A 26,633-nucleotide genomic window follows, 5' to 3' on the forward strand; every position below is an offset into this window, starting at 1 on the left:
TTTTCCTACAGTTCCCAAAAAGGGAAATAAATGATACAGAGCCAAAGGTTGCTCAAGTCTTCATCATGACTTGTCTCTGCAATCCATAGTCTAGGAGTCATATGAACTGTTTGATGACCATGGAACCATGTAGAGTACTAAAACTGGTAGGGGGCAAGCACACTTGCTTCTCAGATTTAGTATTCTGGAAATGAGGGTTAAAAAAAAACAAACCCATCCCCCTAGATTATCTTTCATTCCCTGTCCTTCCCTAAGCCAGTGCTGTCAGGGAGTCAGTTCCTGGTTTCCTGACCACGTGGGTTTTTTTGGCAGTTTTTGTGCATGTGTGTCTCCTTTTCTATGTCCCCCTCCCCAATTTGTTTTGATAGGATTTTTTATAGCTGTCTTTTATTGGTCCCCAGTTTTTAGTAGCACTTTCCACTTTGCTACAGTGGACAAAAAATAAGTTTGTATTCAGGAGATGTGTTCTTTAATCTAATAAGGTATCCATATTAATAATCATGCCCATTGTTTAATGGCTTAATGAAGCATTTGTCCAGTGGCTATGAAGCTTTTTCAGTATTTGTGCCCTGTGCCAAGAAAAAAGTGACACCACAGGCTGAGGGCTCTCCTTTGGAGGGGTCTTTGAAACTCAGTTGATCAAAAGAGCTCCTTTCCAAGTAATACTCCAGATCGAAGTGGCTTGACTCTATCATTCAAAGAGTTTAGAAGACTAAGGAATTCGGAACCAAATGGAGAGTTCTGAGATGCTTATTCAAAAATCTTCAAATCCTTCTCAGAGTCAAGAGTTCAGGTCCCAGGAAAATCTTCAGAGCTGCAATCTCCATCTTTGGCGAAAAACATAGCTGGATGGGCAACAGATAAAGAGTTATTGCCAAAGAATTGTGTTCTTATTTTGCCTCAAGTAGGTAGCCTCTATGGGTCCTAGAAAGTTCAAAAGGTTTAGGGTCTTCTTGGATCCAGGACATTCAGAACTTTTTCATGGTCTGATGGACTGCTTGGAACAGACCTCTGCAGAGGGATTTGAGTGACTCAAGTATGTGGAGGAGTCACCAAATAAGTGCTGATATGATGGCCATGTAGACAGGTGAGAAGTGTAGGTATTGCATACCTACATCATCCAAGCATTGCAAAACTCTTTCCATGCAGTTAGACTGTCTTAAGAATTAGTTACATAAAAAGACCTGTTAAATAAATCTTTCTACTGTATTGCATAGTTTATTTTTCTACTTCAGTTAAATATATGTAAATGCTTATAGATGATATTTTATTAATTTATGCACAATAAGTAATACTGCTCATGGAAACGTGTTTCACACCCTAGCAGAACTGGCCCATCTATCACCTGTAATAGCCTATACCTAAGGTGGTATTTTTTTCTGCGAAATGGTAATTTCACATGTGAAATTTTGTACAAGAAAATGAATTTAAAAGAATCTTCATTTTATTTGAATTTCCTGTGCTTTTGAACAACTGTATACTTTATCCGAATTTTTTAAGTAAAACCCCAAGCTAAAAAATAAATGGAAAATCTTTGTTTCTTCAGGTAGATTCTGAAACATTTCAAACACCTTATAAACCCGGTATAAACCAAACAGTCCCTTGATAGTCTGTTCATTTCAATGGAGCTGAATTCATGTGTTTCCAGCATTGAGATTCTAAGGCCCTTGCAAACATTCATGCACATAAGTAGTTCCATTGAACTCATAAGTTTGCAGGATGGGGGCCGAAGTGTGTGGTTTTCAAAGCAATGAAAAATCTAGTACAAAGTTTTTCAATTTCACATTTTACACAGATTGATTTTTCATGGCAAACAAAAATTTAATATTTCTCATGACATCTATTTCTGTGACAATACAGCTTTGCAATTGCTTCATAATGCATCTGACAAATTATGCTGTTCTTTTCCAAAGCCTCATATATAAATAGTCATTTGGAAGGTTGATAGTTCTTTACCAATAAATAGGAAAACACCTTCATTTCCTAATAACTAAACGTAGAGACTTTATAACAAGTTCCTTTTCCCCTTCAATAAGCATGTCCACCAGACCATGAAAATAAGATCATGCTCTTTACTGCAGAGTACTTGAGGCAGTTTCAAACCTGTCTGAGGTTGCATAGCAAGAGGGACTTGCTCCTTAGATTGGTCCCAAAAATGTTGTTTTCACAGAGATAGCAAATATCAGTTTTCCTGTGTTTCAGCCTAATTATTTTCAAGGTTCATTTTGTCTTCAGTCAGAACTATTCTTTGTAGAGGCTGCTTTATGGAATAATCAGTGATGGTGGAAAAAGTCAAAAGTCATACCATACTAGAAGTTGTAGAAGATGTTAGATATACCATTGGGTCTCTTGAAAATAAAAAATCTCCAGAAAACAGATAGCTTAGTCTGACAAAGGGAAATAAAATTAGCATGCATCTTATATATAATGCAACAGCAGTATCAAACATCTTCATGTTATGACATAATAAAATAAGCTGCAAATTACGTTTATAGAATAGAGAGAGAACAGTCGTGTATGATAAACAAGAAGAATCAAGTGTATGTTTCTAGGGCCTTCATGTACACATCTCATGATAATCTTAGTTGCCAACCTTGTATCCATGACAACACTAATAACTCAGCCCTCATGAGCAAACCAGTTAAAATTGGATAAAGGTTTTAATAACACCTAGCACGGTTATATATATTTATTTTTGTAATGCTGCTTGTCATAACTGTGGGCATGAAAAAGGTGTAATTAGAATAATAAAAGGAATGCCAGATATTTTCTATAAAAATATTAAAATATAAACTGATTAAATGAACTTGTAGTCCAGATTGTTTCGCCTGTGCTTTTAAGATCAGGGATCTGTTACCTCTCATTTATCAAAGAATAAGTTAATTGGGGGAAAATATTAGAGGTTTCTGTAGGCTGAATCGTGAAGGATGGGTTGAAATTAAAGCTCGGATCATATAATTCTTAGTAAAGCATTTTATATAGCTTCTTGTGAAGTCTTATAAAATCAAATTGTCTTGGTTAGGGATGCTGTCATAGTGAGACTGAAAACTAATGGCTGGTCTGTTAAAAGGTTATGATAGATGGCATCTGGGCAGGGGAGATGGCTTAAGTGGGCACCACAGGGTCAGTGTTGGGTTCAGTCTTAACATCGTCATTAATGATCTGGAAGAGAATATAAACAGCCACTAAAAAAATCAGGTGATTGGAAGGTGGTGTGAATGCCTCTGAGGAGAAAGGAAATAATACTAAGGGGCCTAGCAAGGTTAGAACTTTTTGGCAGGGGACTACAAAATGATATTCAACTTAGAAAACTAAGGCAATAAATTAGATACGAGTTCACAACGATATGGTTTGTGGCAATGAAAAAGGCCATTAACTTGGCATTGCAGAAACACCAAATCACAGCACAGGGACTTTATAATCCCTCTTCATAAGAATTTGGGCTCTGTAGATGGAATATTTCATTTCTGAGCAGCTTGTCACCAGAAGGTTGTAGATAAACTGGAAAGAATTTAGTGAAGAGCAACACAAATGGTCAATGGCTGGAGGGATTTTGGAGATAAGATTGACTATGCCTAAATATTTATAGGTTGGCTAAATGACAGCTAGAGAGTGGGGTGCAAAGGTGTACAAATATGTGAATGGCATGAATGTTGAGGATGGGGAGCAATTTGTTACTGTGCATTGTAATGTAACCAGAAGTTATGGGGTGTCATTTAATCAAAAGAAAACTGAGTGCTAGGTAGCAGAAGAAATTATGACAATGAGCTGTGTAACTATAGAGTGGTCATCAACAGAATGTAGTGGAAGTGGGCTGTGGAGAGATTTTTAACCCCAGGCTAGATGAAGCATGAGGAATTACACTGAAGGGAACAGTCTTGCATTGGAATCAGGATTGGTTAGATGTATGGTTAGATTGGTTAGTCCTTTTCATTTCTAATTTCTATTATTCATGTAATAGAAAAAACATACCAAAAATGAGTATGTTCCAATAATCCCCCAAACAAGCAGTACAGTAGTACTTGTTTTGGGGTTAATGTCAACATAATTATTTTTATCTGTATATTACTAGTATGTATCTCAGTCTTAACTTCTGTCTTAACATAGTTTTTTTTTTCCCCTCAATCTGGGAATTTCCTTTTGCACTGTTTTTATATTTGAACTCCCCTCTAGCCATTTTGATATTGTAAAAGATTGGTTGTCTGTTCAGAAAGAGGATATATTTTCTTATCTGCTAATTTTTTCCTCTGGAGAAGCATCTCAGCCAATCTGGAGCCTCCCTAGAAAGCTATAACTAAGAAAGATATATGATTCTCTCTTTCCACCAACCCTAAAAAATCCACAGGTTATGTTTCTCCAAACAATATAGTTCAATTAATATATCATGCAACTTGTAGTGTTTCAGTTTTGAAAATATTCATTTCGGAGCATGGGCTCTTAACCTAGAAATTGCAAACAAGTCAGGAGGGAGAGTCATAATCTGCACCTCTTTTTTTTTTTTTTTTTTTTTTAATTAAATGGGAGGAGCAGGGGCCCCAGATTTTTTGTTTTGGTGTTACATGGGGTCAAAGTATGAAAAAGGTTGAGAACCACTGTTAGAGTGAAATTTCCGGAGTAGATCTTTACTGCCATATGGATTGCTGCCAGTATTCTGCAAAAAGCATCCCGAGCTTTTCATGATGAATGATAGACAGGCATGCTTTTACAGAGAGAAATGTACCAGATAAGATTTTTTTTTCATATTCCTTTAGAGTGTTTGTCTTGCAGATTTATAATTCTCTCTGTATAACATACATAAAAATGTGGTGTGAAAACTTAAGGCTTTATCTTCAGAACAAATCTTTCTTGAGTTTAAGATTGATCTGGGTTTTTTTATAAATGAAAATTTAGCTTTTATTATACAAATAAATCTTTTGCTTTTTCTAATCCAGTGTAATCTAATTGCAGTTGATGAGTAAAGAATCTCCAGTCTCTGTTGGAAATGATGCTTACGTTGACCTTGATCGTCAGGTACCTAAGACCAGATGTTTCTTTTTCTTTAATCATAGGAAATCAGTGTGCAGTCAGTCTGGTATATGGTATGTTGTAAGCAGGCTGCCTCATCATCTTCTTCTTCTCTTTTTTTGAAAGTCTTTTGGGAAGATTCAAACAAAGGAACACACATTCAAAGTTTAAATGTAATATTTTTTCTTTGTTAAAGTACGATTTTTTAAAAGAAAGTCAGTTAATCAAAAGTTGCAATTACATATATTTATCTGTGGCTTATGTCAATCAGTAGTATGTGCTACATTTAAACAAGTAAATAAGTAAATAAAAGAACATTGGGATGTATAATTCTGAATGTGATTGTTCACAATGCATGTGCAGAACAAAAATATTTATTTGGAAAATAAAATTCATTATAAGCATTATGAATAGTTTGTAGCTAACATGCTCAAAACTGGCATTATTTCTGACATAGCAAAAGTGAAGACCTCACAAGTCACAAGATAATCAGGAAGAAACTAAATAGAATTAGTAACATTTATTAGCTGTAGACAAAACTTTTTTGCCCTAGCCAACTCTCTCTGAAGTCAATAGAAAGATATTACTTGGCTTTGGTGGGTTAGATCAGGCTCAAATATCCTTGTGGCAGTCCTGGGAACTGTTGTGAATTTCCTACTTTGAGAAATTTTGGGAAAATTCCTCAGTGGCTGAAGTATTTGTGAAAAATGCTGGACCAAATGTACATCAGCTATTGTGTGTGCATTTTGAGAGCACATTCTGTCATCTGTGTTGTGTTTCTACAGCCTCAACCACAGTCCCTAAAATGGTAGAGGGATAATCTGGAGAATGGTACTGTGTTTAATGAATCATTATATTGTAAGTTATCTGTGTGGCCATACATACTGTCTAAGAGATGGAGTTCATTTTTATATGTCAGCTGTCCCTTATAAACCTGAAAAATGAAAAGGATGCCATTCTCTACAATAGATTGGATCGTCGAGAGAAGTAGGAGGCCCTTGTAAGGCTTCTAAGAATTCTTGACATGTATTCCAAAAATACATAGTGTCTTTATGCTTGCTTCTCGGACTGATTTTCTTTGTATGTACTTAATTTTACAATCCTAGAGAAACTTGGAAGCCATAAATCTTTCTGTTATTATAAAGTCCTTTAGAGACATAACTGAATAAATGTATATGTTAAATGATGTCATTCAGATTTAGACTTTTCCTCTACCACAGCAATTGTTTCCCCTTTGTGCTGCAAAAGTAGTGTACCCAGTGGCTAGACAGGTTTTACCTTAATTGTCTATTCCTTGTAATCCATCTCCCAGTCCTTTGTGTATTTGCAAACATAGTGAAAACTGAAACTATTCACTCTTTGTAAAGAAAAGTGGTGTTGACAGTTTTTTAAATGTACAGAGGTGGTATACCTTCCAACATTCAGGTTGTGTGGGTTCTTGAGCTCAACATGGACAATGAAAATGATTGCCTTAATACTTTGTCTTGGAACAGAGCATTGCCTTCAGCTATGTTCATCTCTCACATATGAATTATCTGAGCTCTTTAATGATAAGTGCCCCTTTGTCTTATTATAAAAGTAGAATAGTTAATGATTTTTTTCAAAATAAATAAATATGAGCATAAAAACATACTTTACAGTGATGATATAATTCAACATCCTTTATGGTTACAGAGAATTACATGTATTATAGTAATGTTATTGTGAAAATAAAAATGTTTATATTAATTTTAAATAGTTGAAGAAAACTACAGAAGAATTAAATGAAGCCTTAGCAACAAAAGAAGAAATTGCTCAGAGGTGCCATGAATTAGATATGCAGGTAGGTAGTTTATTATATGTGCACAATAAATTTATGGAAATTGTGGAGTTAGATTGAGAAAGAAGGGGCATGGTGACTCTAAGGCAGCTGAAGAAAGGAGGCAGCTTGGAGACTGGTCTTTTTAAAAGTATACTCAGAAGTTGTACTTCTTTAACTATACCACTTTAGTTATAAAAATACAATCTGCCTGAGTGTGATTGCAGTATAAAGGGGCTTTATACTAGTATAGCTGTTCTCATACAAGAAGGGAATATGCTATATTGGTATTATAGCATTAGGAGTTGTACAGGTATAACTATTTGGGGGGGGGGGGGAGAGTCGTGCCCCTTAGCAAAATAGTTACACCAATACAAAAATTATGTGAAGAACACGTCTTAGGTCATCTTTTTTGAGTAAATTGAGCAAACTTGATCTGGAAGAGAATAAAGAGAATGAAGAGAATAAACCTGGAGCTCAGAAATGATGTTTTATCAAAGTCAATTTTCAGAGTAAAAGTGCGCTTTAATAAGATTTTATTACAGCACACTAACATTTTGGTTTCGAAGGTAGACTAAGACTTTAATGTATTAGTCTTTTTGTTTAATAACTGGCTAAATTGTGTTTGGTTTTAGATGTCTCTAATAAACATAATTTAGAATCTATATTCTTAAAAATTAATGTTGTTATGCCCCCATTGTTATAATACCTTGGGTACATCACATAGCAATTGGATAAATATTAAGGCTAGGATGTGTTGCTCTCATATAAATTTATTAAAAGTCTATCTATCGCCAGTTATGGGTCATATTAGCTCCATCACTTGCACACAAGTTTTGCTCTTTAAGCTGACAATTTCATTGTTCCAGTTTTGCAATTTTGTTGTAACAGGTTGCAGCACTTCAAGAGGAGAAAAGTAGTTTACTAGCTGAGAACCAGATCCTGATGGAACGTTTGAACCAATCTGATTCTATAGAAGATCCCAACAGCCCTGCAGGGCGAAGGCACCTGCAACTACAGACACAGTTAGAACAGCTCCAGGAGGAAACATTTAGGTAAAGAGATCCAGAGTTGGTAAATTTCATTTCAAACTAACAGACTTCTTATGAAGTATTCCAGAAAGCAAATATTTCTTTTTAACTAGTAAACATTTTGTTCCTATTGGCAGTTATGTTGAAATATTATATTGGGTGCTCATAATGACTGCTGTAGTTAAGTTTACAAATAAGTTGCCATTATGACCCATCTTTTTATAAGCTTAGATTTAATGAACATTTTGCTTTTTAGGCTGAAATTTTCCATGCTTGCTGTCTGCTCAAAGTAGTAGTTTAAAAATCTGTATGTAATCCCTTCAGACATTTTTTAGCTCAGTGAGGATAAAATATATAGACTTACAGCTAACCACTGTTCTGGACAAGATTACCTCAAAACCAAGAAATTCCCAGTTGAAAGGTTGGTATGGACAGTGTCATTAATAATAGAGTGTTTCCTCAGCTAAGTTTGAAAAAACAATTTTTTGTGATTTACTCAAAGATAAAAGCAGTGCTTGAGAGAGCTCCACTCCCACTCACATTTCCTCCACTACCACTTTGTTTTTTCCTGCCTCAGCTCTGCTTTGTTCTCTTCCAAATAATTCTTTCTCTTCCCTCTTCTAGTTCTGTGCGTCTAACACCTGACAAGTTATCCACCACATTTAACTACATAAGCCTCCTACTCTGTCCCCTTCCTCTGTTTCTACTATTTCTTCTCAAGATGATGCCACTTTCAATAAGGGCAAAATCAACAACCTCTCTTATTCTCTGGGGCCAATCCCACCGTCTCCTCCTTTGCCCCATCTCTGATTCTGACGTCTTTTTTCAATCCTTTTCTTACCTCAGAACCAGTGGCTTTGGTCCAGTCTTTTCCCACTGCTTCATTTCTCTTAGCTGCTGTCCCTCTGTCTTGGTTCCTTCCCCTCTGTGTTCAAACATGCTCTCATTTTCCACTATCCTAAAAAAAAATTCACTGTATTTTATGTTACTCCAACTAGTGTCCTTTTCCCTCCTTACATCCACATTATGTATGAGTAGTGTACACATATTCCTGCTAATTAATGCTTTGACTCTCTTAAGTCTTGACATCACTATCTTCATTCTGCTGAAATTGTACATACCACATTCACTAATGACCACTTCCTAGTTATGCTGATCAGCTTCTTTTCTCTTTCTTTTTTCGCACTTTCTTTCATTCTGTTGATCAGTTCATTCTCCTCCGCACACTTCTGCTCAGGTCTGCCCCTGCTAGTTCTCCTTTTAGAATATTGACCTGTCCTTAAAGAGTTTTTTCCTTGTGGCCTGTTCCGTTGCCACCTCTCCATCTATCCTCCAGGACTCTGCCCTCGGTGTCCTCTTTTCTGCACTCTCTACATTATGTCTTTCAAGTTTAATTCTCAAGCCTGTGTGACATACTACTACTGCAAACTCCAGTAAATCAGATTTAAAGTGGTTACAGCCTCATTGGTACCCAGTGCATCTGGGCTGAATTCAGAGCATCATGTCTAAACCTGTTCTCTTCCCACCCAAAATCTCTCCTCTCCTCTCTTCTCTGTCCATGACATCATCAGCCTTCTTGGTCTGTCAGTCCCGGAAACTGTGTGTCATTTTTTATTTTCTTTTTTCTCTTGCCTCTCCCATTGACCATATCTTGTCTCAGATCTTGTAACCCCTTTCTCATTGGTCTCATTAAATAAACTGCTGCTCTCTCTTGCCTGACCCATCCCCTTCTTAGCTACCTTTACCGGCTTTCATTTTCTTTTTGTATCAAAGTCATGCTCTTCTTTCTCACTTCCAAGGCTCCGCACAGCTTTGCCTTGCCTATGCAATCTCTTCCTCCCCCCAAACAGGATGCTTCACCGAAATTTCTCTTGATTATTCCCAGCATCCCTTCGCAGTTTCATGCCTTCTTTCACATTGCCCTCTGTGCTTGGTACCGCTCCCGTTTAGTATTTACCATGTGTTGGAATTATTAAGAATATTTGAATTAATATTAATACGGTAAACCACCAAACACTAACTTAACCATAAATTCCTTTATTAAAGTGAAAGGCCAAATGGTATGTATACAATTGCTTTAAACATGCCTAAAAAGCCTAGATACTAAGCAATTTACTACATCCAAACAATAACAAAACATTTATAAGCCTTTGATCAAGGTACTTACAAATGGGTTAAAGCTGGGGTGCTTGGTCCCACATTGATCAACTCCAACCTGTTCAGGTGGGTGTAAGCAATGGGTCCTGTAAGAGTTTACTTTTTATACCCTTTAACAAACAAGTGATGTCACTGCCAATTACTGACTTCAGGTAACAACCAATTTGAGACAGTTCACTCTTATTTCCAGTCTTAATCCAGATAAGATTTACAACCTCCTTTTTTCCCCAAGGCCTTTCCTCCCATAACTGCGGTCCAACAGTTTGCCCATTGCACTTGAGTTCACACAGGCTTTACCACTGATGTGTGGTTGGAGAAGGGCCTTGTTGGCTCATTTTAAGACAGAATCTTTGTTTTATTTAAAACCATCTGCAGTCGCCCCTATTGGCCAAAGGTCATCTTTTTAGAAATTTCCTTTTATCTCATTAGTTATTCTTTGAACCAGACATCCTCTCTGCTTTATTCCTTCTGACCTTCTAACTTATTTTCAAGGCCTCCCTTCTACTTCCTAGTCAGGGCATTTCTTTACAGCACATTTTTCTTAACCAAATTTAAGCTAACCCTAATTTAATTCAAATTTAAGCTAACTCTAATTCTTTAATTTCATATTTATCCTACACCATGCAACCTCTCTCCTTCAAAAACCTGAACAACCATATTTTACATTGTGTTCCATCTATTAAAGAGCACACCCCACTTCTACTGTATCCTATTATATTCTCTTATGCATTTATGGTATAATTTCTTAGGGCAAAGGCTCTGTTATTTGTTCAGCACATTTTGAATGTTGGCCAAAATGGGATCTTTTGGAGGTGCTGAACATCCGCAGCTTCCATTAAAAAAAGGCCACTTATCTGGCTGCCCAAATGTGGATAGAGTATGTTGTCTAAGGTACCTGCATTTGGAAAATGTTGACCATTGTACATAATCCTGCTTATGCTGGGATAAAACAAAGTGTAAATGTAATCCTCTTTGTGCGCCAGAAAAGATTATATTTTTGTGCCCCAGGCATTCTGAGAGGAGTGTTTTAGCAAAGATTTTCAGTAGCATGTGAAAGCCTTAGGATTTCTTTCTTTCAAATAAAACTATGATGGAAAGTATACATCTCCTTGTTGCACTGCAAGGCAGAGTTGTTGATGACATTGACTTAGAAGCATGTGTACCCATAAAACTGGAGCTACCTCCACCTCCTTGAAAATGTAAGAGAAACTGGCAACATGATGATGTTCATTGGCTTTATTTTTTTATTGTCTCAAAAAGTTGCTATAAAGGAAGAAGGTAGCAGTGGTCTGTGGTTAGAACATAACCTTTCTTATCTACTGTTTTATTTCAATTCTGTAGGCTAGAGGCAGCCAAAGATGATTATCGAATACGTTGTGAAGAGCTGGAAAAAGAAATTGCAGAATTGCGACAGCAGAATGAAGAGCTAACCACTTTAGCAGAAGAGGCTCAGTCTTTGAAGGATGAGATGGATGTACTTAGGTAAACTATTATTCTAACCCAGTGGTCCCCAGAGTGGTGCCCACGGGTGCCATGGCGCCTGCCGGGGTATTTTTTTGCACCCCCAGGACACCGCACCGCTCAAATGCTGCCTCTGGGTGTGGCTGCCGGAGAACCGTCTGTCGAAATGCCGTCGAGAAGCGTTGCCATTTCTCGGCAGCATTTCGGCTGCGACACTTCTTGCTGCTGCCGCTTCTCGGCGGCATTTCGGTGGCAGGGTGTCTGGCGCCCGCCATAGTCTTCTGGGAATAGCAATATGCTATTTCTACAGAAAGGTTGGGGACCACTGCTCTAACCATTAGGATGTATATTTCTTTTTATTCCTAAAACAACATTTGTACTATCAATTTATCTCCATTAACATTCATGTAGTTTCAAAATTTTGCATACATTAAAGTAGTTTATCAACAAGCACCAAAGTGCATCCAGTTACCATCAAAACTATGAGGTTGCGAATTTTTGGCAGTCAAGCAACCTGATCTCACATCATTAAGCACTGTATATGTGGCATTGCCACACTATCAGTATTATGGATGCAGTAGCCCTTCATCATTATAAGCCCCTGTTTTAAGGCATTTACAACTTTTTATAAAAAATTATCCTTTGGCCTGAAATGTCTTTTGTTTGCTCATAACCAAATGGTAAATTTCTTTGAAAAATTTGATAAAATTCTCTTTGGCTATGTTTCTAAATTGTGATATTCCGCAATGAGAGCTGTTTATTCAAAGGTGAGCATTATAAACTGAACCCCATCCTGCATCCATGTTCCTAAAATTCTTAATCTAATCTACTAAACTGCCACTGCGTGGAGAGGGCACAGGCTGTCCTGTAAATGGGCATAACAGTTCTTTGTGTGTTCCACTCTGTTTTCTTTCACTGACAGTAAAGATGCTCAAGTCTTTCAGATTTTTTAATTTGTTTTAAAAACAATTAATCTGTTGGTAGGCATGAAAACAAGAGCAGATGCAGGGATAGTATTGAAAGGCTGCCTGAAAGAAGTGAGTTTTGAGGCTGGATTAGGAGTCTGAGGTGGAGATTGCCTAAGAGAGAGGATGGCATGAAAATAGTTAGAACTGGATGAAGAAACAGACAAGAGGACAGTAATACATTCAAGCAGAAAGAGTGATATCATTGGAAACTACCTCATTTTGGGTAGGTTGGTGAGGGGAGAAGCAGAGAGGCTAGCAAAGAGAAAGCCAAGAAACATAGCAGTGAGGATAAGTTGTTAGCTTTCTTATGCTCCTCCTGGTGTTTGGAAACCATTTCTGTATTGAGTTTAATACTGAGGAGACTTCAGAGCGCTTATTATGTTAGCATTTTGAATATTATTATATATTATTTGTGTTACCATAGTGCCTAGCAGTCCTACCCATGGACCAGGCACTGTACAAACAAAGAACAAAAAGATGGTCCGTGCCCCGAAGTTTACAGTCTGAACAGGTTTGATGCAGCTTCTCCTTCTCTATTCTCATCCAGGCATTCTTCTGATAAAGTGGCTAAGTTAGAAAGCCAGGTAGAGTCATACAAAAAAAAGCTGGAAGATCTTGGTGATCTGCGTCGGCAAGTGAAACTCTTAGAGGAGAAGAACACTATGTATATGCAAAACACTGTAAGCTTGGAGGAAGAACTAAGGAAAGCCAATGCAGCGCGTAGCCAACTGGAAACATACAAGAGACAGGTGAGAACAGAAATAGTTATTGCAATTGATTTGTTGATTTCTTAGCCTTTTCTGTTAATATTGGGTAATATCTCAAGAACTCATTCACTAGTTCATTGAAGAACTCATTCATGTTCTATGTAAAGGATCTGTTTTATTGTAAATATCCCTCTCCCCCTAGCTTGTGTAGCTCATTATGTAGAGCTGGTGTAGCTCCACCTACCAAGTAGGAAAAAAGTCAACAAGAGCTGGCTCTCTTGGATAGACAAAATGTATTGATGGACGTGTAGATTTTCAAGGTCAGAAGGGAACACTGTGATCTTCTAGTCTGACTGCCTGCATAAAGCAAAGCATAGAACTTACTTGAAGTAATTCCTGCTTCAAGTCCAATAGCTGTGGTTACACTAGAGCAAATCTTTTAGAAAAAATACCCAGTCTTGTTTAAAAAAATTTCCAGTGTTGGAGAATCCATCATAACCCTCGGTAAGTTGGTCTAATGGTTAATTACTCTCACTTTAAAATGTGCACATTATTTCTAGTCTGAATTTGTCTTTCAGCTTCCAGTTATTAGATCTTGTTATACTTTTGTCGACTAAATTGAATAGCCCATTATTACGTTTCTATCTCCCATGTAGGTATATATAGACTGATCAAGTCACCCTTTAACCTTATCTTGGATAAGGTAAATAGATTAAAGGAACTCAATCTTTCACTATAAAGCATGTTTCCCAATCCTTTAATCCTTCTCACGGCTCTCTGAAACCTCCAGTTTTTCAACAACGTTGTTGAAGTGCAGACACCAGAGCTGGACACAATATTCCAGTAGCAGTTGTGTCATTTCATGCTCTGCACAGGCTCCACATCTTTTCCCCTCAATCTTCAGTGTCCTGTTGCTCCATGGAGCAAGCAGGTCAGCTCTCTGCACTGTCTGCATTTCCCGTCTCTGTTTCTTCTCCTGCAAGGAAGAAGAGAGAAGGTAAGAGGAGATTTGTTGAGATTCTTCCCTTGCCTGGTGATTAGTCTCTGTCCATCCCCTTGACCTGGTATACACTTTCGCAAATGCAGTTTGTGATAGGGAGTCTCCCATTAGTTTGTGACAGGTTTTTCTCAGCCCCAGTGCAGTGTTTGCTCTGAGTCTGCCTGGTTTGGACTCCTGGGGCTGGTCTACGCTACGAGTTTGTCGGATTTAGCAGCATTAGATCGAATTAACCCTGCACCCGTCCACACAACGAAGCCATTTTTTCGACATATAAGGCTCTTAAAACCGATTTCTCTACTCCTCCCCAACAAGGGGATTAGCGCTGAAATCGACATCCCCGTTTCGAATTAGGGTTAGTGTGGACACAATTCGAAGGTATTGGCCTCCAGAAGCTATCCCACAGTGCACCATTGTGACCACTCTGGACAGCACTCTGAACTCGGATGCACTGGCCAGGTGTACAGGAAAAGCCCCGGGAACATTTGAATCTCCTTTCCTGTTTGGTCAGGCGAGCTCATCGCACAGATGACCATGCAGTCCCAGAATCGAAAAAGAGCTCCAGCATGGACCGAACGGCAGGTACTGGATCTTATCGCTGTATGGGGAGAGGAATCCGTGCTATCAGAACTAAGTTCCAAAAGACAAAATGCCAAAATATTTCAAAAAGTCTCCGAGGCCATGAGGGCCAGAGGCTACAGCAGGGACGCAACACAGTGCCACGTGACACTTAAGGAGCTCAGAGTATCAGAAAACCAAGAATCAAACGGACGCTCCTGGACAGAGCCCCAAGACAAAATGGGGCTCTATGCTATGCTCTAATCTATGCTAAGCTGCATGCAATTCTAGGGGGGCCGCCACCACTACCCCAACCCAGTCCGTGGACTCTGATGATGGGGTACTCTCTGCCATGCCTGAGGATTTTGCGGATGAGGAAGATGAGGAGGAGGAGGACGAGCTTGTGGAGAGTACACAGCACACCGTTCTCCCCAACAGCCAGGATCTTTTTATCACCCTGACTGAAATACCCTCCTAACCCGGAGAAGGGACCTCTGGTGAGTGTACCTTTTTTAAATACAATACATGTTACAAAAAGCAAGCGTTTTTTGATGATTAAGTAGCCCTGAGGACTTGGGATGCATTCATGGCCAGTACAGCTAGTGAAAAAGTCTGTTAACATGTTTGGGGATGGAGCAGAAATCCTCCAGGGACATCTCCGTGAAGCTCTCCTGGAGGTACTCTAAAAGCCTTTGCAAAAGGTTTCTGGGGAGAGCAGCCTTATTCCGTCCTCCATGGTAGGACACTTACCATGCCATGCTAGTAGCAAGTAATCTGGGATCATTGCATGACAAAGCCTGGCAGCGTATGGTCCCGGTGTTTGCTGGCATTCAAGCAACATCCGTTCTTTATCTCTCTGTGTTATCCTCAGGAGAGTGATATCATTCATGGTAATCTGGTTGAAATAGGGGAATTTAATAAAGGAGACATTCAGAGGTGGCCATTCCTACTGGGCTGTTTGCCTGTGGCTGAAAAGAAATCCTCCCTGCAGTTAGCCATGCGATGTGGGGGGGCCGTTTGGCTAGCAGGGATCTTCCCTGATACCAGCCACGCAGTGGGAGGAGGGGTAAAGTGATCATCCCAGAGAATTGAATGGGTGGGGTGCGGGGGGGAAGGTTCATTTGGTTTCTGCTGCTGCGTGTTAACAGGAAAACGGCAGCACTAAATGGCCAACTCAATGTTCTTTGCTTGGTATGGGAGAGAAGGGCGCTGCTATTATGAAAGTTGCAGAAGCCGAAAGACTATGGCTTACCATGGCTGCTTGCAAGCCGAATTCTGTTGCCCGGCACTGCGTGTGTGATCTCTAATGCCAAAGCCGCAATACAAGATGCAAAATGCAACCTTGTACCAAAATCACATGTGCTGTGTAATGGGAATAGTATTGTTCACCATGAAAGAGTATAGCCATTGTTCTGTAAAATGTATCTTTTTAAATACTTTACTCCCTTTTTTTCCTCCAGCAGCTGCAAATGTTTCAAGCTTCCCTCCTTCATCCCAAAGGCTATCTCAGATAAGGCGGTGAAAAAAACACATGTGCGATGAAATGCTCTCTGAGCTCATGCAGTCGTCCGGCACTGACAGAGCTCAGCAGAATGTGTGAAGGGACACAGTAGCAGAGTACAGGAAAGTGGCCGATGAACGTGAGGAGAGGTGGCGGCAGGAAGATCAGAGGAGGCATGATGCAACGCTGGGGCTACTGCAGGATCAAACGGACGTGCTCCGGCGTCTGGTGGAGGTTCATGAATGGCAGTAGGATCACAGACTGCCGCTGCAGCCCCTGTTTATCCACCCTCCCTTCTCCCCAAGTTCCATAGCCTCCTCACCAGACGCCCAAGGATGCCGGGGGGGAGGCTCCGGGCACCCAACCACTCCACCCCAGTGGACAGCCCAAGCAACAGAAGGCTGGCATTCAACAAGTTTTGAAGTGGCCTTTTCCTTCCCTCCTCCCACCCAGGCTACCTTGTGAGTTATCTCCCTATTTTTATAATCAATTAATAAAGAATACATGTTTTTTAAACGATAGTGACTTTATTTCCTTTGCAAGCAAGCTGTGATCAAAGTGGGGAGGGCGGGTGGCTTACAGGGAATTTAGAGTCAACCAAGGGGGCGGGTTTACATCAAGGAGAAACAAACAGAAGGGGCACACAGTACCCTGGCCAGTCATGAAACTGGTATTCAAAGCTTTTCTGATGCGCAGCGCTTCCTGCTGTGCTCTTCTAACCGCCCTGGTGTCTGGCTGCGCGTATTCAGCATCCAGGCGATTTGCCTCAACCTCCCATCCTGCCATAAACATCTTCCCTGTACTCTCACAGAGATTGTGGAGCACACAGCAAGCAGTAATAACAATGGGAATATTGGTTTCGCTGAGGTCTGAGCGAGTCAGTAAACTGCGCCAGCAACCCTTTAAACGTCCAGATGCACACTTTACCACCATTCTGCACTTGCTCAGTCCATACTTGAACAGCTCCTGACTACTGTCCAGGGTGCCTGTGTACAGCTTCATGAGCCAGGGCATTAAGGGGTAGGCTGGATCCCCAAGGATAACTATAGGCATTTCAACATCCCCAACAGTTATTTTCTGGTCTGGGAAGTAAATCCCTTTCTGCAGCCATTTAAACAGACCAGAGTTCCTGAAGATGCAAGCGTCATGAACCTTTCCCGGCCATCCCAAGTTGATGTTGGCGAAACGTCCCTTGTGATCCACCAGTGCTTGCAACACCATTGAAAAGTACCCTTTTTGGTTTATGTACTAGCTGCCCTGGTGGTCCGGTCCCAAGATAGGGATATGCATTCCGTCTATAGCCCCACCACAGTTAGGGAATCCCATTGCAGCAAAGCCATCTACTGTGACCTGCACATTTCCCAGAGTCACTACCTTTGATAGCAGCAGCTCAACGATTGCGTTGGCTAATCGTATCACAGCAACCCCCACAGTAGATTTGCCTACTCCAAATTGATTACCAACTTGCTGGTAGCTGTCTGGCATTGCAAGCTTCCACAGGGCTATTGCCACTCGCTTGTGAAGTGTGAGGGCTGCTCTCATCTTGGTATTCTTGCGCTTCAGGGCAGAGGAAAGCAAGTCACAAAGTTCCATGAAAGTGCCCTTACGCGTGTGAAAGTTTCAGAGCCACTGGGAATCATCCCAAACCTCCAACACTATGCGGTCCCACCACTCTGTGCTTGTTTCCCAGGCCCAGAATCGGCATTCCACAGCATGAGCCTGCCCCAGTAACACCGTGATCTCCAAATTGCTGGGGACTGTGGTTTTAGAGAAATCTGTGTTCATGTCCTCATCACCGTGCTGCCGTCGCCTCCTCACCTGGTTTTTCAGGTGCTGGTTCTGCATAAACTGCACGATAATGCGCGAGGTGTTTACAATGGTCATAACTGCTGCGGTGAGCTGAACAGGCTCCATGCTTACCATGTTATGGCGTCTGCTCGGGCAATCCAGGGAAAAGGGCACGAAATGATTGCCTGCTGCTGCTTTCATGGAGGAAGGGAGAGTTGACTGAGGACACTGACCCATAACCACCCGCGACAAATTTTTGGCCCCATCAGGCATTGGGAGCTCAGCCCAGAATTCCAATGGGCACTGGGGACTGCGGGAAGTGTGGGATAGCTACCCACAGTACACCGCTCGGAATGTCGACGCTTGCCACGGTACTGTGGACACACATCGCCGAATTAATGTGCTTAGTGTGGCCGCAAGCACTCTATACAATCTGTTCCCAAAAATTGACTTCTGTAAAATCGGAGTACTTTCGTAGTGTAGACATGGCCTTGGGGATGTTTTTCGCTTCCCCTAAGTGCCAGCCCTGGCAGGTTACCTCGAGATGAGAGGATGTGTATTTCTCATCCTATGTGCCATGGGAGGGTTAAGTACCCCTCTTGTTACCAGCACCCTCTGAAATGAAGGGAGTGTACATTTTCCAGTTTACTAAAGGTGAAGGGGAGTACTTTATTTCAAGATGGGTGGACAAAAGGTCCATACCTCTCTGAGGCAGCTTGTGCTTCTACTCTATATTGATCTGCCAGGACTTCATGCACATTAGCACTGGTGTCTGCACCTGATCGTACCTGTTCCCCCATTAACATGGGATGAGCCTTGGGCAGTGGAAAGGGGTGTAGTAGTGAGAGAGAGAGCCTGGAGCACTAGGCCTGGGCTGAGTCCTGAACCAGAGGCTGTGAGCCAAAGTCAGGCCATATATTAAAGCAGATGCTTACGAGTTCACTGTCCAGTACATGAACTTGGCAACGTTGTTGCTAGTGAACTAGGCACTAGATATTTATGCAAATATATTCTAGCTAGTACAGCTACATCACAATCTAGTACAAGAGAAGATGGTTTGACAAAATGAATAGGGATGTTTCATCCAAGATATTAGGAACAAAGAGAGGTAACAAACAGATGTCATGAAATAAGCATGGTGGTACTTAGGTTCCTAAAAGACTGTTGTTTGTCTCAGTCTATAAATGTTGAGATACTTCGCCTTAACTCTTTTTCCAGCCTATGGGGTAGCGGCAAGTCTGACCACTGACTGAGCTGAATCCATTGTAATGAGCATACATGTTTTAATGTAACTGTAGGCATTGATCCAGGGAGCTAGTACAGTGCTTCATTGACAATAAACATGGCCAAGGGCCTTCGCCACCGAACCATGCCTGTGATTTTTCTTTGGGTAACATCGAGGTCTGTTGAATGAGCAGGTTGCCTTATCTGCTGCTAATAGTGATAACATTTGGAGCTCCAAGGACAGAAGCACTGAGCAACCTGGACAGTGTTACTGAGCAACAACATTCTAGCCTTCAACACTTAACTCTTGATGTTGAGGTTGGTTGAGCCGAGCTGAACTGTCTGAGCCGAGCTGAACAGCACACGCACACAAGCCAACTGACCACAAGGGGAACCTCATTCTTTCTGCCAAAGATATAAATAATTGGAAACAAAAGGTTACATGGAAAGTGTTAGGCAACCTTAACTTTAGGCTTTGCTACTGTTACGCTATAATTTTAAAACTAGGGCTGTCAAGCGATTAAAAAAATTAATCGCCATTAATCATGCTGTTAAACAATAACAGAATACCATTTATTTAAATATTTTTGGGTGTTTTCTACGTTTTCAAATATATTGATTTCAGTTACAACACAGAATACAAAGTGTACAGTGCTCATTTTATATTTATTTTTGATTGCAAATATTTGCACTGTAAAAAACAAAAGAAATAGTATTTTTCAGTTCACCTAATACAAGTATGTAGCGCAATCACTTCAATGATAAAGTTGAACTTACAAATGTAAATTAAGTACAAGCTTATGTAAAAAATAGAACTGCATTCAAAAATAAAACAATGTAAAACTTCAGCGCCTGCAAGTCCACTTAGTCCTTCCTATTTCTTGTTCAGCCAATTGCTCAGACAAACAGGTTTGTTTACATTTGCACGAGATAATGCTGCCCGGTTCTTGTTTACAATGTCACCTGAAAGTGAGAACAGGCGTTCGCATGGCACTTTTGTAGCCAGCATTGCTAGGTATTTACATGCCAGATGCGCTAAAGATTCATATGTCCCTTGATGCTTCAGTCACCATTCCAGAGGACATGTGTCCATGCTGATGACAGGTTCTGCTCGATAACGCTCCAGAGCAGTGCGGATCGACACATGTTCATTTTCATCATCTGAGTCAGATGGCACCAGCAGAAGGTTGATTTTTCTTTTTGGTGGTTCGGGTTCCGTAATTTCTGCATCAGAGTGTTGCTCTTTTAAGACCTCTGAAAGCATGCTCCACACCTCGTCCCTCTCAGATTTTGGAAGGCACTTCAGATTCTCAAACCTTGTATCGAATGCTGTAGCTATCTTTCGAAATCTCACATGGATACCTTCTTTGTGTTTTGTCAGATCTGCGGTGAAAGTGTTCTTAAAACGAACATGTGCTGGGTCATCATCCGAGACTCCTATAACATGAAATATATGGCAGAATGTGGGTAAAACAGAGAAGGAAACATACAATTCTCTCCCCAGGAGTTCAGTCACAAATTTAATTGACACATTGTTTTTTTTAACAAGCATGATCATTATGGAAGCATGTCTTCTGGAATGGTGGCCGAAGCATGAAGGGGCTTATGAATGTTTAGCATACCTGACACATAAATACTTTGTGATGCTGGCTACAAAATGGCCATGCAAATGCCTGTTCTCACTTTCAGGTGACGTAAATAAAAAGCGGGCAGCATTATCTCTCATAAATGTAAGCAAACTTGTTTGTCTTAGGAAGAAGTAGGACCGGGTGGACTTGTAGGCTCTAAAGTTTTGCATTGTTTTGTTTTTGAGTGCAGTTATGTAGCACAAAAAAATCTACATTTGTAAGTTTCACTTTCATAATAAAGAGATTATACTACAGTACTTGTATGAGGTGAATTGAAAAATACTGCTTTTTTTTACAGTGCAAATATTTATAATCAAAATAATATAAAGTGAGCACTGTACACTTCGTATTCTGTGTTGTAATTGAAATCAATGAATTTGAAAATGTAGAAAAATATCCAAAATATTTAATAAATTTCAATTGGTACTCTATTGTTCAACAGTGCGATTAAAACTGCGATTAGTTGCAATTACTTTATTTGAGTTAATCGCGAGAACTAACTGCAATTAATCAACAGCCCTATTTAAAGCGTATTTTTATTTACACACATACCTCTTTCTCTAACTCTAAAACAAAGCAGACATTGGCTCCTTATAAATTGCTTCACAAGAAGCTACAAGTAGATGTATCTTCATCAGAGTTTCCATTCAGCTATAGAGTTTGCATGCTGATCTTCCTTCAGTGCCGTTCTATCCAAGCTCTTTCTGTGACATGCTACTAATTCTATACCTAGAACTGAGCCTTTGTTAAAGGAGGTATAAAGCTTTGAGTGGGCAACTTTTTGCTGATTTGTTTTTCATGACTTGCGTGTCCACTCTGAAAGGTTTATTCAGTTTTCTCCTCTTCTAGTTGTAAATAGCTGTTCGCTGATCTTCTACATGGTAGTGTCCAAGGGAACTTTGACTGGACCTTGATAGCTCATTATTTCCTCTTGTTAAATAATCAAAAGTGCCTCTGTTCCTTTGGATTTTGCGGTTTGACCGTCATTCCTTGGAGATGAAGCTCCATATTAGTAGATTCAAAAACCATGAGAAAACACATTTACAAATGAGCAAAAAATTACCTGTTCAGATAAGCTTAGGCTTGACTTCTCAAAGTGAGGCTTGGAAAACAGAGAGATAGGGCAAGTAGGAGAATGCACCTCTGATTTTCTCTATGGTGTTTTTTTTTGTTTGTTTTGTTTGTTTTTTTCTGATTTCTTTCCCCACACTTTTGAGGATGGAGAAAGGCCATTATCAGTTTCCTCATCTCTCTGATCCACTCAATTGTATAGTTATGGTGATTCATTGGTTATATAGAGATTTTACTCAAATTTAAATTTTAAAGTATAATTAGCTGGGTGGTTGGACAAACTGAGAACAGTTTCTCTTCTTCACAGCTTTGTTGTCTCAGATTTTACTTGCACTGAAGTGGTACTATTCTGATCCCTTCAATGACCTTGATGATTGAAACAATAGATAGGTGAACAAACCATTTTGAATGTGCTAGATATGAATATTCCATTTGTTTTAACACTGATCTCACATTGTAGTGTAATTAATAACTTTACTTCATGCATATTATGTTGAACACGGATAGACAAACAATTCCTTCTTTGTCTCACAGGTAGTTGAACTACAAAACAGATTATCTGAAGAATCGAAGAAAGCAGATAAATTAGAATTTGAATACAAATTGCTGAAAGAAAAAGTAGACAGCCTCCAAAAAGAAAAAGATGTAAGTGTTTAGATGTTGCTTTTTTTTGTGGTGGTGGAAACAAATTTGTATCCTTATTACCCTGGACCTGCTTATCAAAATTACCTGTTTAGCCAAGTTATAGTTCTTTGTTCACTTTAAATTGTCTGTTGTCTGGGTAAAATATTGTATAAATATAATAACTATGGAGTTTGATAAACCGATCATCTGGCTTCAGGGTAACTACGAAAATGTGTGCAGTAGATTTTAAAAATGAAGAGCCAGGAAGACACATTTGTGTCTTTTTTTTTTTCTTCTCGATATCCTTTTCTCCTGTCCCTCCCCATGCTGTCTTTATCTAACCTCCTACACCGATTCCTCATGTGTACAGTGTCACAGGTTTTTGCTTTGAGCATCCAGCAGTGGAAGACTCAGAAATCTCAAATGTAATTGTAAAGTGTATTTAATTTTAAACTGGGTTTCAAACTTTCAATATTCCTCTGGAGGTAACTCAGAAGTTTTCTTTTAAAGTAAAAAATCTTCAGTGCAGCCTCTACATAGTCCTATTTGTGGGATCAAAGTGCATGTGCTGCGAACTTTTGGAATCTTCTAGAGGGCAGTCTCAACTGGGGCCACTCACCCCTCCTGTCATCCAGGGCTCAGAGGGCATAAAAAGAGAAGAAGCCTTAACTGCCCTTCCATACCTTCTGACCAGCAAAGGTGGAGCAGAGAACTGCTTGCCAAAGTGCCCGAGACCCCCAGGTGCACTTGGGTTGATCAGGCATGGTGGGAGAGCATTCATCAAGATCAGCTGCGAGGAGCTGCTCACGAACATTAGCTCTGTACCTGGATGGAGGTTGAAGACTGTCCTGGAGTTCTTGGTCACTTGACTCACATCCTAGTTCTTCTGAGGCAGACTGCAGCTTAGATTTTTACCCTAGACCATCCTCTACTCCACCTGCAGATCTAGTTGTCATGTAACTCTGGTATGAAGTGGGCAGCTATTCAGGGCTCTGAGTGTCAAAGAGTCCACAGTTCCCATGGTCCTGGAGTCTGGGATAGCCAGTACTATCAATGCTATTTCTGGTTGTAGTGAGACCTGTTGATGCCAGAGACACCGAATAGCTCCCATTCTTTGTACTGAACCTTCCTGTAATCTGACCATTTGGGCCTGGCATTTGAGAGAGCCTCAATAACCCCAACTTTTTAATTTCTTCCCACATGGAGGTGTCGGACAGTCTATATAAAGTCCCTGAGAAGGACATCAGTATTTTTAAACTCATCCAAACCTGGACTGTCAGGTAATGACACTGGCCAATGAGAAAAAGCATTAGACTGGAGGATCTTGTGCAGTGTCTTGACAAAAAAATCATTAGTGTTTTTAAAATGTGTTCGCTGACACAATTAAGTCTAATGTTTTTAAATACCACCAATCAACTGGAAGAGACAGGGCTTAATACTTTTAAAAACATGTTTAGTGACTGATCAGTTCTAGGGCACTGTTAAATAAAATGTCATCCTGGGCGTTGCTTCTTCCCTGATCAAGAAGCTGGGAATCTAAACAGTCTCCTGAATGTTGCAAATTTGAACAACAGATGAGAAACACTCAGAGGGACAGATATTATCCTTGCCATTTTTTCATGATTTTATTTTCCAACCAGCATTACCTCAGTCTTGCCTGGATTGAGCCACAAGCAGTTAGTTTTCATCCATGTCCCAGTCTCAACTGAATGCTCTACTAAAGGTCAAGGCCATTGACTTTCTTAGGGGGTTATGCTGCTCACTGATCTTCCACCACTGGAAGTATGCAGAGGCCCTTGAAGGAGAAAGAGAAGTTACTTACCAGTAATCATAGTTCCTCAAGTGTTTTGCTTCTGCATATTCCCATTCCCCACCTGCCTTCCTGTCTTCTTCTGAGTGGGGTTAAAAATTCCCATATTAGGGGAAGGAATTGAAAGTGTGTTGGCCCGCTTCCATTGGATAGCTAGGAACCCTGCACAAGAGGAGAGGAAAGACAATGTGAGTGGCCCTGTTGGGGTTACTGCTCTCCTTACGTTTCTGGAAGTTCATGGTACAGGTGTCTTGACCCCACAAGTGTAGTTATTCAGGTACAGGACTCTCAAAGAACCACAGTTATTGGTGAGTAGTTGCTCCTTATTTATTTATTTTTTTAAATTCTGCCTGGGGAATGAATTGGGATTCCTTGCTATGAAAGGCGTTTCTAGCAGTGCACATTAATCCTCTTTGTTAAAGTGCTGGCAATGATGTGCATAGTGGCAACTTGCTTAGAGTTAAAGATGGATTTGTAGAGATGAGATTAATATTTATTGTCCTTCCAATCACACAGAGGTTAAGAACGGAAAGAGATTCCCTAAAAGAAACTATCGAAGAGCTTCGATGTGTACAAGCACAAGAAGGGCAGCTCACCACTTCAGGTAATGGAGAAAGAGAAACCGAAGTTCCTTTTTTCTAAAGAACGTCCACAGAGGTTTCACAGGTGCAAGGTAGACAGGTTTACCTTTGTTTTATAGTTGACCAATTAACATCCACTAACTTGAGATTACAAAACAACTTCTGCTATAATCACATTTTTAGATGTTCAGAATTTCATGAAGCTTTCAACCTCTGGCTGAAATTTTCCATGCTTGGTCTCTTCCGAAATGTGATGTTTTAAAAAAGTTTTAAGAGTTTGATTTCTAAGTAATGGCAGTGAGAAACCAACTTTCTTATCTCCCTCATCTCCAAAAAATTAGCATTAATGTCCTAACATAGTTTTCCTAAACTTTTATGTGGTGCATATGGCACATATGCATTGATTTATATTCCATATATCACACCATGCAAATATTCATATTTTTACATGAACCAAGGAATAAACCGTAACTTGTGTGTAAAAAAACAAAAACAAAAAAAACAAAGGTTTCAGAGTAACAGCCATGTTAGTCTGTATTCGCAAAAAGAAAAGGAGTACTTGTGGCACCTTAGAGACTAACCAATTTATTTGAGCATAAGCTTTCGTGAGCTACAGTTGCGTCCGATGAAGTGAGCTGTAGCTCACGAAAGCTTATGCTCAAATAAATTGGTTAGTCTCTAAGGTGCCACAAGTCCTCCTTTTCTTTTTGAAAAAAAAACCCAAACAAAAACAAAAACAAAAAAACACACACCACCACCAACAAAAAGAACTTTGTCCAAAATGGAGGAAAATGGAAACCGAAAACCTGTTCAAAAATGGAGTTATGTTCATCTTTCCTTCCTATTATAGTGTGACTCTGTATTATTTCTCTCATACTCACAAGGAGCATATTGTTTTAAATGTTCTCTTCAAATTTAATCCTGTTGAACAATATTTATCCATCGCCTTTTGAAACAAAAATTATTGTACTTTCTGTTAATCCTTTTCTTTGTTTATGTCTGAAACAGGATTGATGCCACTGGGAAGCCAGGAGTCGTCAGACAGCCTAGCAGCAGAAATTGTTACTCCTGAAATCAAGTAAGTGAAATCATGCTTATTGTTTGCATAGACTTTAGGATGTGTATGCACACGATTAGTTCTTTTTCAGTGTTTTTAAGTTTATCCCTAAGATTCACACTAGTTCTTTTCTCCTCCTTTGGATTTCTTACAAAGCCATTCCTCTTACACTTGTGATGAATTTTATTTGACCTTCCCTCAGCCTGTATCATACTGGTTTTTTTTTTGGTTTTTTTTTAAGTGCTTTCACTGGATCTCATTTCTCTAAAGAGTTTGTGATATTACTATTTTTAGGCATGTTAGAAAAGAAAAACATTTGTAACAATGGGACTTCATGTTGTTGAAGAGAAAACAATTAAAATATCAAACTGAAAACTGGATTTAAAAATCATTTGTATTATCAAGTGAGGGAAAAAGAACAGGAGTACTTGTCAAAAAACAGGGAAAATGAGGAGAATAAAGTCAGAATTGAAAATCAGTATGGTTTAAGACTGTCCAGGGTGTATTTAATATTGTCCAGACAGTCTAGTATCACTGCAGCTTGAAACTGGAGTAATTAGGGGACCCCCATCTCTAAGAAATACATTGTAACTCCATTGGAATTATTTTTTCCTCTTGAGATGTCAGTACATCTGTTTTCAATGATTGGGCAGATGCATATGGGTTTG

The 26,633-nt window shown here is 39.7% G+C and overlaps 1 protein-coding gene across 12 annotated transcripts in view; it reads left to right on the forward strand.

The window, feature by feature from the left end:
• HOOK3 (hook microtubule tethering protein 3) overlaps positions 1–26,633 on the forward strand; it is a 143,195-nt gene that overhangs the window by 55,931 nt on the left and 60,631 nt on the right. For all 12 annotated transcript variants that reach the window (XM_073345890.1, XM_073345889.1, XM_073345888.1 and 9 more), the window contains 8 exons: positions 4,948–5,010; positions 6,743–6,826; positions 7,694–7,857; positions 11,332–11,472; positions 12,967–13,168; positions 22,428–22,538; positions 24,844–24,931; positions 25,917–25,986. In XM_073345890.1, the coding sequence (XP_073201991.1) occupies positions 4,948–5,010; positions 6,743–6,826; positions 7,694–7,857; positions 11,332–11,472; positions 12,967–13,168; positions 22,428–22,538; positions 24,844–24,931; positions 25,917–25,986 (923 nt within the window). The remainder of the gene's footprint in view (positions 1–4,947; positions 5,011–6,742; positions 6,827–7,693; positions 7,858–11,331; positions 11,473–12,966; positions 13,169–22,427; positions 22,539–24,843; positions 24,932–25,916; positions 25,987–26,633) is intronic.

This window comes from Lepidochelys kempii, chromosome 5 (assembly GCF_965140265.1).
Source record: "Lepidochelys kempii isolate rLepKem1 chromosome 5, rLepKem1.hap2, whole genome shotgun sequence".
NCBI lineage: Eukaryota > Metazoa > Chordata > Testudines > Cheloniidae > Lepidochelys > Lepidochelys kempii.